The sequence below is a fragment of the Equus caballus genome, chromosome 17 (genome assembly GCF_041296265.1).
Source record: "Equus caballus isolate H_3958 breed thoroughbred chromosome 17, TB-T2T, whole genome shotgun sequence".
Lineage (NCBI taxonomy): Eukaryota > Metazoa > Chordata > Mammalia > Perissodactyla > Equidae > Equus > Equus caballus.
In genome coordinates this window covers 87,966,321-87,981,365 of record NC_091700.1, presented here as the reverse complement: position 1 = coordinate 87,981,365, position 15,045 = coordinate 87,966,321, and the positions used below count along the sequence as shown (strand labels likewise).

At 44.5% G+C, this 15,045-nt stretch overlaps 1 protein-coding gene across 6 annotated transcripts in view; it reads right to left on the bottom strand.

Moving 5' to 3' along the window:
• FARP1 (FERM, ARH/RhoGEF and pleckstrin domain protein 1) overlaps positions 1-15,045 on the bottom strand; it is a 288,033-nt gene that overhangs the window by 220,839 nt on the left and 52,149 nt on the right. For all 6 annotated transcript variants that reach the window (XM_070239941.1, XM_070239944.1, XM_023621750.2 and 3 more), the window contains one exon: positions 10,169-10,362. In XM_070239941.1, the coding sequence (XP_070096042.1) occupies positions 10,169-10,339 (171 nt within the window). In that variant the 5' untranslated portion in view covers positions 10,340-10,362. The remainder of the gene's footprint in view (positions 1-10,168; positions 10,363-15,045) is intronic.

Here is a 15,045-nt window from a genome sequence, read left to right as displayed (position 1 = left end):
AATACTCAATATGATTTCTTTACAGGTTGAGTTGGGTCCCCTCCGAGAGTCATATTTTGAAGTTCTAACTCCCAGTACCTCAGAATGTCACCTTATTTGGAAATAGGGTCTTTACAGAGGTCATCAAGTTAAAATAAGGTCATTGGGATGGGCCCTAATCCAGCACGACTGCGTTCCTATAGAAAAACGGAAATTCAGAGATAGACACCCACCCAGGGACAGCGTCATGTAACATGGAGGCAGACACTGAGGTGCTGCGTCTACAAGTCAAGGAGCACCACAGATAGCCGGCAAACCACCAGAAGCCAGGAGAGGCCTGGAACACATCCCCCCTCAGAGGGAGCCAATCCTGCCGACATCTTGGATTTTGGACTTCTAGCCTCCAAATCTTGCGGTACTTTGTGGTGGCAGCCCAAGGAAACCAATATCTTTTAACCATGAAAAAGGTATTGTCATGATATCCTAATAACTCAACAAATGCTCTTTGGTCTTGCTTTTCAACCCATTAGACATTCAGTCCTATGTCTAGATTAAAGGAACTGAGCACTTGAGTTCTGTTTGCTGACAGAAACACATTCTGACAAATGATCATGGGAAGATTACACAACAGCTAAATGCACTTTATAGTTCACCTCATGAGCAAATCACATCAAAATTGAATGAGAAGCCAATGAAAGCAATCACCCCACTCCTTTCCAGTGATTTTGAATGGAGTCCACTGAAGATGCTGGATTCAAATGCTTTCCCAACCTGGTCTTGACCTAAGTGTGGCAAGCTGAACAGAATAGCTTCTGGGTGACAAGGAAATTGCAACAGAAAGAGTGAACATAATTTTCCTAATATACATGGAAACCAAGCACTCAACCTCCCTTGAGGTTTGTATGACTGACATCATCACCGTGAATCTTGGAAGTTCATTTATAAGCCACAGATTCTCCTTTGTGACTAGAAACAAGGGAATGCCTTTCATTAGCAACCTGAGCAACGTTCCTTTCATGACACCTAAAAGAAGACATTTCTAGTAAAACAGCTGTCATAGATGGGCCTGTGCTAGTTGATTTCCGAGTCCTCTGTGACAGCATGGAGCCAGCAGGCTGTCCACCTAAGGACCATCGATGCTCTCCCACTCTCTGGGAGCTCCCCTCCCATGTGCTGCCAAGTCCCATCAATTCTACTTCCCCCATTTCTCTGGCATCTGTCAGCTCCCCAGCATTCTGTCTCGGGCGCTTCTCATCTCCACCATGCCTATATGATATTGTGAGGCCTCCGGTCACTGGGAACGCCTCCTGCAGGCTCAGCACTGTTCAATCCATCCTACGCACTTCAGAGCACCTATCACCACGTCTGTCCCAAGGACCAGCAGGACTGACACGCTGGGTTATCCTCTCTAGGGGCTCCTGATGGCCTGGGACCATCTAACGATGAGGCAAAAGCAGGGCTTAAAGATAGGGAAGTGCTGGGCTGGGGTCCCCGCTCCTTCTCCCCAGCTCTATGACCTAGACCAAGCCCCTTACACTCTCTCAGCCTCACCGGGGTCGTTCACGCCTACCTCGGCGCTGCACTGATCAGCCACGAATAAGATAATCTATGTGCAGACTTAGCGTGATGTCTGGCACACAGCAAGGAGTTTTTTTTAAAGGGGAGTCATCATTTTTATTCGCTTTCTTATCACCAGCAGCACCTTGCCTCACGCCCCATAAACATTTACGGAACTCACATTGTGTTTCCAAGATCTCATTCCATAAAATAACACCAGAGACACAGAATTCCATTGTGGGTACCTAGTGCAGCTTCCTATTTATATCAATCAGGAAGGAGACACCTATAAAGCTCTTGCTCAGTTATAAAGTACTAAAGACTTTTAGAATGGCTCTTTTACATGATCATTTTATCTACAGAAGATCCCAAATTGATTAAATCATTGCATATCTTTCTTAGGAGTTAAAACCATTATGGCCAACTAAAATGTTCAAAGTGATGGAAAACAACAAACCAGTGAATCAGAAAAAACAGCAGATAATTTAAAAATCACTGCAATTGTATGTCAATATGTTCCATCTTAAGCTTCAAACACAAGAGTGTTTAGCCAGCTAAGCGCTCCCTTGAAATGGGTCCAGGAAGCCTGTGCTGTGAAGACCTGCCCTACGGGGTCTCAAAACCTTCCATCTGCCTTGATACTCTCCATCCACTCTGTGCTGGGAGGACGGACGTTGTCCTAGGAAAATCTTAGCTCTCGGAAAATGGAGAAACTTTGGGCTAAGTAAATAGAGAAGATAAAGAATTCAAAGCAAAAATGCATTTAAAGTTTTTAAGCTAAAAGAACACCCCTTCAATTTTAAAGGTGACTGAAGCGAAGCTCAGAGAAGCCACAGATACGTCAAAAAAGGGAAGTCAATGTGCTTGTCACTGAGGTTTCCTCACAACCACCCAAGAGGCACTTCATTCTAATCGGCCTTTGAGAGCCACCTGGGGTCCAGCTGTATCTTAGGTAACAACTCAGCCTCCAAAGCAAGCTCAAGTCTAATGTGAGGCTACACAGAAGGCAGGGAAAAGGAGAGGACTTACTCCACCTGACGTAAGTATGCTATTTTTCATTTTAAAGTGCTTTCACAGGCTTTTTTCCACTTCACCTACCCAACAGCTCCACAATGAAAGCAGAATCTCAATCCTGTTAAAGAACAATAATGAGGGCCAGCCCTGTGGCCCAGGGGTTGAGTTTGGCACACTCCACTTCGGCAGCCTGGGTTCAATTCATGGGCATGGACCTACGCCTCACTGGCAGCCATACTGTGGCAGCAACCCACGTACAAAATAGAGGAAGATTGACACAGATGTTAGCTTAGATCAAGTCTTCCTCAGCAAAAAAAAAAAAAAAAGAAAAAAGAAAAAAGAAAAAAGAAATGAAAGCTTAGAAGAAAAAGAAGAAAAAGGGATAACTTTTACAAGAACCAAATACGTGTCCAGGACTCTGCACGGTGTTTTTACAGGTGGGACGTCATTTGAGCCTCACCTCCCTCGACACAGTAGGCATTCTCCACATTTAGAGACGAGATAATTTGAGAATGGTTATCAACTCGTCCCAAGCTACACGGCTAGGAAGCGATGAAGCCAAGCTCCAGCGTCCTGATTTTCCCCTTTAACCACTGTTTCTCATAATTAAGAAAATTTATTATCTTGATTTAAAAGAAGGGAAAAAAGCAGCTTCTCAAACTCCCTACATTTTCTCAGAATATTGGCCCATGTTAGTGTCAGACACAGACATTCTTCATTACAGTTTGTTCTTTTTATTTATTAAGTTCTACTGAGAGATTCTTTTTTTCAGGGAGAAAATAGCAAACAGCTGTTAGGGAATGCCGGCAATCACGTCAGAGCTACAGAACTCACTTTGATCACAGCGTAGACACTAAAGTTGAAAGGGGCGCTCACAACCATTTCGGACCAACATTTAAATTCGACTCTTTGCTTCTAAGGAGCTAGAAAGGAACGCTGGCTGAAGCATTTAGCTGAAATGACTCACGAAAAAAAATTTAATCTATTAAAATAGCCTTTAAATTTAACCTCCTGGGGCCAGACCCTGACAGCACCATTTATCATTCAAGTTAAATAAAACAGAGAAAGGACTATGCAAAGCAGAGTGGACATAAATACTATTTCAGAAACTGTGCTAGTAAAAGGAGCCAAAAGCAATGCTGATAAGGAGAAAGACACATTGACTTATTTTTAAAAAGCTGAGTGAACTTGTGAAATTCCTTCCCCTCATTCTGGTTCAGACTGTAGCTGCTTAAGAGGCAGTTAATGCAGCTCTGGGCATACACGTCTCCCCTCTGGTTTTAAACGGCAGTTAAATTTTATGTCCGTCTCACCATCACCACCACCACCTCCTCCTCTTATGTGCATTTCAAACAAAAGAAGAAAATAAACTAACCCTGGGACCCATACGCCTGCCTGTCACTATAACCTCACCCAGGGACTCATGATTCCAGGGGAGTGAGAAGCAGAATGCTTCTAAGAAAGAGAGAAAGATTTTCTCCCGAGACCTTTAGTGAAATGTATAGTCCACCTCTCTGGGGATAAAAAAAAAGAAAAAAAGACTTTCAGCGGCTTACCAAAAAAGCGCACATTCCCTGAGATGGCTGAAGTAGACATAAGAAAGGGAAAACAAAATTCATTCAAAATAAAAAAGCCAAAGACAGAAAAGGAAGGTGAATTCCTAAGGACACAGCTGCTATGAGCGAGCAACAAGCCCAGCTCGAGGCCGTCAGCCTCAGCTTTCCTCACACAAGTTGGGTCCCCAAAAGGAAACCCGGAGCTTTTTAAAAAGAGACTTCTGCTTCATCCTTTTTTCCGAGCTCAAGCTCAAGCAGATGGCTTCAGAATTCTACAGCTACTTAGGACCTTACGCGGAACCACAAAGCACTTGGAAGAACGAGCTCTCAATGGTCAAGCCCAGGTTTCAGGGAAAATTAAAGAAATTAAACAACCGTTTCATTTCAGAATGTAAGAAAATGAAATAAATGTTTACTCATTTAAGGACTAATCATATGAAACTCCTAATTAGGTCTCAGCACAATTTTGCTCCCAGTAAAAAACCTTTATGGACTCTTTGATTATAATATGCAAAATTATTTTTCTTAAAAATTTCAGAGGTTCTCTGTTTTCAAAAAACTTATTTCCTAAGAAAGTGTTGTCTAGAAAATATTTGAGGGGGCTGGCCCCGTGGTCGAGCAGTTCAGTTTGCCCGCTCTGCTTTGGCAGTCCAGGGTTTCGCCGGTTCTGATCCTGGGCGCAGACATGGCACCGCTCATCAGGCCATGCTGGGGCGGCGTCCCACATAGCACAACCAGAAGGTCCTACAACTACAATATACAACTATGTACTGGGGGGCTTTGGGGAGAAGAAGAAAAAAAGAAAAAAAAAGACTGGCAACAGATGTTAGCTCAGGTGCCAATCTTAAAAAAAAAAAAAGAAAGCATTTGATTTCTTTCAGTCTTCTCTCTCTCGCTGCCAAGTGGCATATAGTTCGGTCCAATGTAGTTCTGTGAAGTTTACGTGAGTTACCCCCCCAAACACACAACTAAACCCTGACCCTTCCTGACGCTCCATAAGTAGCACATCATATATAAATCACAGCGTGCGTATTCACCTTTGGCAGATTTGTTTTCAGCACTTAATGGGTACACGGTATCTACTATGCCTGATCAGCCTTTGGGGGCTTTGGGATTTTTTTTTTTTTAAGATTAAAAATCCTTTTTCTCAAAGAGTTTACCATCTGTCTGGGGAAGTAAATACAATCATGAAAAATTAAACAGTGCATCAACAATGATGTCAACACAGGGTTCCGACTTCCAAAAATGGAAAAGGAGAAACAAAGACTTTACTATCATCTAGACCAAAACCCTCCTTTTGTAGATAAGTAAACTGAGTCTCAGCAGGGATATAAAGGACCTCATTAGGGAGTGAGGCGAGATCAGAGTCCTGGATTCCTAGTCTAATCAGAGGTACAGACAGCAAGTACTGTAAGAAGGGAGACAGGCCCCCAGCAAGAGCCACGGGGGAGGCCTGGATGTTGGTGGGATCAGTAAATTTGCTGGAAGTGGAGGTTGGGCGGTGTTGAGAATTCGGAAAGAACAAGAGTGGCCAGCACAGAGGTGAGAATGTGTGACCTTCCATAGCAGAAGCCGCAGGAAGCGAGTCTGAAAAGACCCAATGGGGCAAGACAGTGGAAGCCCAGGGATCTCATAAGAGGCGGCAGCTCAGGGCAGAGAAGGAGGACAAAGTTGGGGTTGTGTGGGCTGGGTTCCAATCCCCATCCTATCTTAACGCTGTGCAAACGTGAGGAAGTGACTACAATCTCTTCCCTTTGGTTCCTTCATCTTAACGAGAAGACAGCACCAACCACTTCTCATAAGGTGTGAGTTCAATGACCGAACAGGGGCTCGGGCAGTCGGTTACAGGTACTGGGCATCCACCAGGTCAAGGCACGGTTCAGGTGTAGGGTCCTACGACAAACAAGAACAAAGGAGGCCCTGCCCCCACAGAACTCACATTCTACCTGCAGGAGGCCAAAACAAGCATGTAAACAAAGAAGAGAATTTCCTGGCATGAGATGCTAGTGCAGAAGATAAAACACCTAGGACAGGTGTGAAGAATAAGGGTGGAAGGAGCTGAGCAGCTCAGTTGTGTAGACCCTCAGTGAGGGCTCACGGCTCTCCTCCCAGCCTCCCCAAACTAAGAAATCCATACTTTGTCCTCAGGCAGTTGGCAGCTATAAAAGCTTCTGAGTAAAGCTATGACAAGACATAAATACAAGAAGGGCACAACGAGCATTTTCTGGGGTGCCTACGGTTGACATTGAGTTCTTTCTGCCACAACGAGTGCTTGGTGCTGCTTCCTAAAGACTCGCTCTGCGGTCTACCTGCGGGTCGCAGGCCACTCCTAACTCTTCGACAGAGACTAGGTGTGTCTTCCTGTCACCTGTGAGCATCTTTCCCAAGCGTTTTCACCAAGGCTGCTCAAAAGAAGCAAAGATGACTCCATTTTATTTCCTCTGCTCTTCTCAGCTCCTCCTAGGGTGACCTTGGTAATGAAAACACATAAACTGAATAAACACTTGGGGAAGAAACCATCTGCTTCATCCTACAAATGTCAGTAGGAAAACCGCTTGTTTACCAGCAGGGTCATGAGGACAGGACACATAAAACCTTCTCAAGGGCCTTCAGGGAGGTGGTCCTGGCGATGGGAGACAGTCACTAACCCTGGCAGATCTGCAGGAGCCATTTTGTTTCATAACCTCTGGTTGGAAGAGAAGGCTGCACCTGTCATAAGCCACAGGGTGCAGCTTATTTGCACAGCATTTTCCACATAAAGATGATAAAAATGCCGTGTACGAACTTACTATAAATATTGTTTTTGAACTTTCAACTCTGCAGAGGAAATACCTAAAAAAACTGTCCCAGTTCAAGAGTAAGAGTGGGGGTGGAACCAGCTACAGAGTAGAAAAGTCTGACGCTCAGTGCTGGGGCCTTTCCAAAGGGTAAATTCCTTAATAATTTTTTTCAGGCTATAAATAACGATGGAGACAACCATGGAGAGTATGGATTGGTTATCCGTGCCAGGAAACGTTTAGGGAATTTGCATTTAAAATGACGACTTTGCCTGCATCCATTCTCTAAAACAAAAGCAATAAGAAAAGGCCCAGGAAATTCAATCCCCAAGGACAGACAGACATGGATCAGAGAAGAATGTTCCCAAAAGGAAACTGTAATGACTTCTGGCCAAACGCCCTGCTCATCTGTGTGGCAAATGTTGAGTGAGCAACAGGAATGCATTCTCTCGGGACATCCAGGCAAAGGGCGGATCACTGTGGGCAAGGGGACACTTCCAAGGTCATACACTCAGCCTGGAGGAATTCACAGCAAAGCATTCTGGAGCAAGGTTTGAAAAGCAGTTGTGGGGAGCTGGGTGTCCTGCAGTCCTGTGTCACCTCGCTCCAACCCTGAGCACAGACTGACTCACCAGGGCCAGCCTGATGCCTTCCAGCTGCGCGAAGGCCTGGCTGTTTCTGTTCTTCAAGAGCACAAGGTAGCAATTTAGAATCAGCTTAGTCGATAAAAATGCTGATTTCTGCCTTTCTACAGGCAGTTATGGAAAACATCTGTTGCCCACTGGCTGAGAAGGGACATTCTGACCAAACTTAGAAAAATAAAAATAAAATATGAATGGATGAGGCATGTGAAAAACTAACAATGATATTAATTCTACTTGTCAAATCAGCTCATGCTAATGTTCAGACAGCAAGCATTTAATGAGCAACTACTCCATGCCAGGCACCGTGCTAGGTGCTGGGGCTGAGACCATAAGGCCAGGTCCCTGCCCCGCAAAGCCAGCAGCAAAGTGGCAAATCCACTACATGAACACCACTAATCCTACTTGTTCGCAGCTCTCAGCATGTGCCAAGGGCCATTCCAAACACTTTGTATCATCTCTTTCTCATTCTCATAAAATGAGGTAGGGTTTACTACCAGCCTCGTGTTACAGGGGAGAAAGCTGAGATACAGAGAGGGTTGAGTGTCTTGTTCAAGGGATCAGTGAGTCAGTAAGAGGAGCTGGGAATTGAACACAGGCAGTCTGGCTCCATCCTCATAGGTGTATGAGCAAAGATGTCTGAAGGAAGGAAGAAAAAGCTCCAGCCACTGCCGCAAGGGGTTAGTGTCTGGGTAACACTGATAGGGCCTTTAAGGGTGCATAGGAGTTGGGGGTCAGGGGTGGGTGGAAGAATAAGACAGGTTCCTTCCAGACAGAAGAATTACAAATGTACAGCACAGCCATCAGAAGTTACCAAGTAAAATAATTTTTAAAGATGAATACACACTTCTATTCTTAGTTTTTTGGCAGGGAGTTTCTGTACAGTTCCTAATGAAAGAGTAGCTAGGAACAGAGCCTTGACAGTCTTTGGTCTAGGGAAACGGAAGAACCGTAGTTGAATACAGTACAGTACGCCCTGGAGTTCGGGCACACACAGCAGCATTCAACAGCTCCTGGGTCCAAACCACATAGGGGAACACCACTAATAGGATGTGCTCCTAGAAACTTGGGCTCAGAAGTCCTTAACAGTACCAAGCAGGAAACACCGGAACTAAATACCTCACCAAACCAGTCTGGCAATGAAGAGAAAAATTGGGGGGAGGGGTGGGGGCGCACTTGATCCAGGAGGCCTCACTCTAACGGCTGGCAGGTGCGCACCTCAATTTATTTTTACAATTTCAGAAGATTAGCGATGGCTTTATCCAGCAGAGCACAAAGAAGTTCCCAAGTCCTTGAAAGATATGCATTCCACAACGAGAAAATTAGAAAGATACAAAGGTTGTTTGCAATGTCCAATAAATTGGCGGTTTTCAACATAGCTATTTCTGAGGTTTATCTTTCCCTGAGACATTTAATGGTAATTCACACTCTCTGAACAATATTCTTTGAAATGAACATAATTTAGTGAATCATACCACATAAATGATTAAATGATGGGTTGTGGACGTTAATGCCGACTATTAAAATTTAGTCACTCTAGCCAACAGGAATAACAGACAGATTGTCTCCACTTTAAAAAACACGTTGTTTCCCAAAGTTTGTTTATAAGTTGGTTGTTTGGAACTCAAGAGCTATTTCCTTCCCAGACAAACAACGTTCGATGTGATGTTTAGTAGCCAAGACAGAACACAGAAAACTGAATCCAGGGGGTCCTAAGACTTCCACGGACCCTAATCAATGTAAGGGATAAGGACTCTTGAGGAAAGGGCAGTGAGTTCTAGAGAGCTGGACACATGCCCCCAGGACCCTCCCTGCCTTGGGAACAAGAAACCCTCCAACTGCACAGAACTGGTGGCAGACCCTCACCTCTAGCAGTTGTGTGTGAGGAGGAGGTTGGCTGGCGAGAAGGATGAGGGAAGGCAGTGGTCAGTGAGGCAGGGGCTCCGAGGAAAACAGCAGAAGCATGCGGGTGAGGGGCTCCAAGTAATGGAAGAGCCCATGGCTGCTGGTTCCTTCTTCTCTGCCCGGCTCCCAGACACCCCTTTTTCGTCCCCTCGCCCCCGGGAGGGTGGGCCTCTTCAACTCGAGGGCTGCCACACTGTGGGACTGATCAGGGTTTTCCGTACCCCCATTCTTCACCCATAGACACAGTCATCAACTTCTCTCCTGACATGAGAACACCCAGACGACTCTTCGATGGTTTTCTCAGGATTCTTCTCGCCGGTAATCTAGAGCAGTGGTGCTCACACACGCATGCACACATCAATGTGAGAGGAAGTGCCTGTGATAAGCCAACGAAACTGAGATCCATCCACAAGACCATAGTTCCCTCCAATTCAAATATACATATACAATACATACATGTGCATGTACATACATACACATATCTGTATATGGAAAGTCACAGTAAAATTCAAGTGATATGACTGCTGATATCACTACACAGGCAGTTCATGCATAAATATAAAAATCGGACAGCTCAGAACCAGATCGGCTCAGAGAAGCGTGGTGAGGGTGGGAGGGAGGGGTAGAGTACCACACCTCTTCCTGCCACCTCATGCCACTGCAACACAGGAATGAGACGAATCTCCCCATGCCCAAGGCTGCTCACACACTTGAGTTCACACATATACCCCCAACTTACTGGAACTTCAAACGCCTCCTGGGTGTCATCCAGCATCTGGATTTTGATGGACATGAGTTTTCCTGAAGGTGTTGGGGGTGGCTTCTGTCCATGTTCCAAGGTACTGATCCCCGAATTCTCCGGGGCCCCCAGTCGCGATCCTGGAGTTGGCCTCTGCTCTATTTCTCCCATGATGAAAGCAGATTATATAATATCTACAGGAAGCAATGAGAAAGAAAAATACATCAGAAGAGGAGATGCATTTAAACCATCAAAGTAACATTTGTCTTCTACTCTGTATCGTGGGAATTTCCCAGACCACACCAGGGGAGGCGGTCCATCGCCTGCATGGGAATCACACGTGGTGAGGCTCCAGTTCATTCGCTAACAGCGCCACCTTTAACCACTCAAGCCATGCAAATATTTGTGCATATTTTATTCCTTTGCACATTTTTACATATTTTATTCTTTTCTACTTTTACAGTCAACTCTTAATTATATATGCTATAGATTCGGATGTGTTCAACATATTATTCAGTGTCTACGACGAGCCAGCCACTACTTCTTACACATTTTGAGTCTACTGGGAAGAACATAAACAGTGCCTCAGCCATATCATTAGCATCCATTAATTAGCTCTGATGGACACACCAACACACTAAGGAATGTGGGTATTATAAAGATAAAGAAAGAAAACACACATTGTGCCTCCCGAGTTTGTAATCTGGTTGAGGAAACTAAACATACACTCAGACAAAACACAGGCGACATAAGGAGGGTCTTTTCTCTTGATTTCTTCTGCTTGTTTCTATTACAATTACCTCCGAATTCATTTCTTTCCTGCCACTCCCCTCTAACTGTTCACCCTTTCCCAAGAAACAATTCTACATATCACAGCATCGAGAAAGTTATTTTTCTAAAAACAAAACACAATCCTCTCTCCTCTACAAACAGTGCACTCTTCTCCCATGAGACTTCCCACTTCTCACTCTCCTCCTACTGCCTCTGTCTTGCTCCAGGTCTTGACATGTGTGTCTCCCTCTGGCCAAAAGCTCTGTACTCCTCCATCTGGAAACTTCTACCAGTGCTTTAAAACTCAGTTCAAATGTCACATCCCCGATACCTGGGCAGAGCTCAGTGCTGCTGCCCTCTCTGTGTTCATGATCCCGTCAAGCCTCAGCACGGGGATGAATCCCATCTGAATCTGCCTGATTATTTCCCCCATGACCTCATGATCACCCCAAAGCAGGAACCAGACCTTGAATATTCTTTGGATCTCAGCACTACCTAGGCACGATGCCAGGCAGAGAGTGGAATTCAATAATGGCTGCTTGACGACTGGACCAATCAGCCAGTACATTTATACCATGGCTGTCTATTAAGTGTCACAAGAGCACAAAGGAATGAGACTTCAGTGAGGTGATGTGGTTTAAGAAAAAGCGGGGGTCGGAGGGCTTCCACCATGGAGAAGGTAGGAATTGAACTCAATGTAGTCTCAAAGGTTGGGTAATACTTGGAAGGAGACAGAAATACACAGAGAGGGCATACCGGGGAAATGGAAGAGCACCAACAAAGCCATGGGACAGAAAAGAGATGGCATATAGGAAGATGAGTGAGAATTAATGCTGAAGAGCTAAAGATGCATTTGGAAAATGGCTGGAATCAGACTATAAAGGATCTCAAATGCCTAGCTGAGAAATGTGGTCTTTGCCCTGTAGCAGCAGGGAGCCACTGGGGTAAGAATAATGACACAACAAAAGTAGAATTTAAGAAAAATGAGTCTGAGGATGATATATACAATGGACTGGCAAAAGGGAGACTGGATGGCAGGGGCTGGGGGGCTCCAGTTACTAAGCTATTGCAACAATTTGTGCTTGAGGGGATAACTTGGACAGTGGTGATGGAAATGAAAAGGCGATGCTAAAAACCCCCGTTTATGGAAAAATTAACCCAATGTTGTAAATGGTTAGCTACTGAGAGGAGGTAAAACTGTAACAATGATTGGAAAGTTTTAAATCAGGATAGAGGAGAGGAAGTAGGAGGGGAAGGTGTGAGTTTGATCAGGGACACCGTGTAGGGTTATAAAAGAACAGTCAGTAGGCTGTCGGGGAGGTGGAGCTGGATGTGGGCTATGGGTTCAGAGTCCATCTCACTGTGCAAGTGAAAGCCATGAGGAGAGTGAAAGAAGGGGGGAGATGTGGAACCAAAAAAGCAAAAAGAACAAAAATGCCAAGTCATGAGGGTTGTTACAGGCTGAACTGTGTCCCCCTCCCAAATTCTTACATTGAAGCCGTAACCCCCAGTAGATCAGAATGTGACTGTATTTGGAGAAAGGGTCTTGAAAGAGGGGATAAAGTTAAAATGAAGCCATTTAAAATGGGTTATAATCCAATATGACTGCTGTCCTTATAAGAGGAAGAAATTTGGACACAGAGACACCAGGGATGCACAAGCACAGAGAGAAGACCACGTGAGGACACAGCCAGAAGGCAGCCAGCCATCGGCAAGTCAAAGAGAGAGGCCTCAGGAGAAACCAACCTGCCAACACCTTGACTGGGACCTCCAGCCTCCAGAACTGTGAGAAAATACATTTCTGTTGTTTAAGGCCCCTCATCTATGGTACTTTGTTGTGCCAAGTCTAGCAAACTAATACAAGGGTTAATGGAGAAGATGGGAAAGAGGAATAAAAAGAATGACCCAGGGGACACTTAGTGACAAGGAAAGCCATGGAACAGGCACTAAGGGGTCATCTACAGTTTGAAGAAAGGAGCTAAGTGCTGTGTCTTACACATTGGATAACAAGTCACCCTTCAGCTCTTTTCTTCAGGAAAACCATCCAGTTTGCAAATCTTATTTTGTAGGTTCTTCATGCCCAACTCATGCTCATCCTTCTCCTAAAGAGTTGATTCCCCAAAGTTTCCCACTAAATTCCATATGGAAACCCATCCCTTCCTCTCAGTGAAACCTCTAACATTCTCACTGTGACATCGAGAGCTGGCCCTAAGGTCAGCAGATCAGAAACTATGAAGTCACCTCAACAACGTGGGTCATTGACTCAAACCACCAAGGACTGAAAAAATGATGTGTGCTTTGACCATGCAGGAAAATGTCTGGTCACCTCCTAGGAAACACCATTTACTGCTTCTCTCTCCCACACTCACTTCCCCACCAACTTTCCACCAAAGCCTGTTAGAGATTACGATTATGATTTGTTGCTATGCAATACTTCAGGATTGGGGTTCTGTGACAAGACAATGCTAGTTAAGGACCAGCCTTTCTGAGAATGGCTCCTTCTTTTTCGAATGCCCATCTATGATTTCACAGGTCTGTTATATAGGTACCTTTCTAATTTCTGTCCTAAATAAGCTTTTTTTAAGAACCTAATTCTAATCTGCTTGATTGTGTGATCTATGCTTTCCTTAATTCATCTACCAGTCTTGTTCATCTAAATGCCTAGCACAGTACCGTACAGGAAAGTGGAAAACAGATCATCTATATTTGTTCAATGAATCAAATGTGGGTGGTATACATCTAATTAATGACGAAATCAGTAGTGTTTAAAATAATCTTCACAAACCAGGCAAAACTGCTTTCCTATGTGTTTTGTATTCACTGTCTCATGGTTAAAAATAAACGCAACCTCCAGAGAAAACCATGACATCAGTTCACTTTGCCTTCCCCCTTCCCAGCCTCCTTTTTGCACTTATCCTACTTTGGTGTTGATCCTTCCCTGCCTCTCAACGCATCCTCTGCTGCCCGCCTCTAAGCCCGCCTCCTCTGCCCTGTGCTGTGTCGGAAGGGACAGGCCCTGCCCTGCTCACTGATGCTGGGCCTGGCCACTCTGCATCCTGCTGCTCTGAGTCACGGAGACGTGGGTCTGCCTATGACTCTGATGCCCATCCAGGGAGCTGATGGCAAGGAGGAAGGGGCCAACTTCCCCGTGTCACCCCACCTCAAAGGTGTCAGGGCCCCTCCCCACAAATACATTTTCTGCTTGTCCTACTGAAACAAAGAGCAAGGCCCCTCATTCTCTAAACTGGACCCTTTCTCTCCCTCTGGCCTGAGATTCCCAGGTGAATAGATATTATCATTTTTAGCACGTTGGCATTTAGAAATTCAGTTGAGTTAATGATTAACAGATATTTGGTACTTTAACTTTCTTTTTCTTTAGTCTTCATATGACCTCACGCCTGTACTATTTCTACTTCTGGTTATGGATGTTTCAACAAAGTGGTCACACTTTGTTTTCATACCTGCATGCCTACTGTTGCTGTACATGGAAAGTATTATTTAATTCAAATAGAAATTCAGCTAAGAGTTTTGAGCTGAGCATCCCAAGAATGTCCAGGGAATATCTGAGGAATGGTGGCAAGTCATAATGGGAGCCACGACTGATATTTGATAGCAAAATTGGCAAGTCCAGTAGCGAAACCCAGCCTTCCAGGTGACAAGTCTAACAAACCCAAAAGTCTCCTGTTTATAAATGTTAGTCCATGCTGACTCTACCTCCATAACTTCCTCTGACTTCTGATTTCCTTAAGAAATAGTCAAAGTAAAGCAAATTAATATTTCTTTCCTTGTGATACATTATTACTAACATGATCATTCCAGCTCTAAAAGTAAAAAGCTGTTCGTGAAAATACTTTACCCTTTAGATTGCTTTGAAAAGTTAGTTAAAAGGAAAGAACAACTATAGCAAAAAAAAGTGATAAAATTTTTAACTGGCAGAGAAAAGATAAAATACTAGAGTTGTCTTGTCATAGTAACCTGGCTTAAAGATTTCCTCTTGGAATTTACCGAAAAGCAATAAGGAGTACACACACAAAAATGCAAACTCCATCCCTGAAGAAACTAGCAGCCATCTGCAACTCCAAACCACAACACGTGAGAAAGAGTTG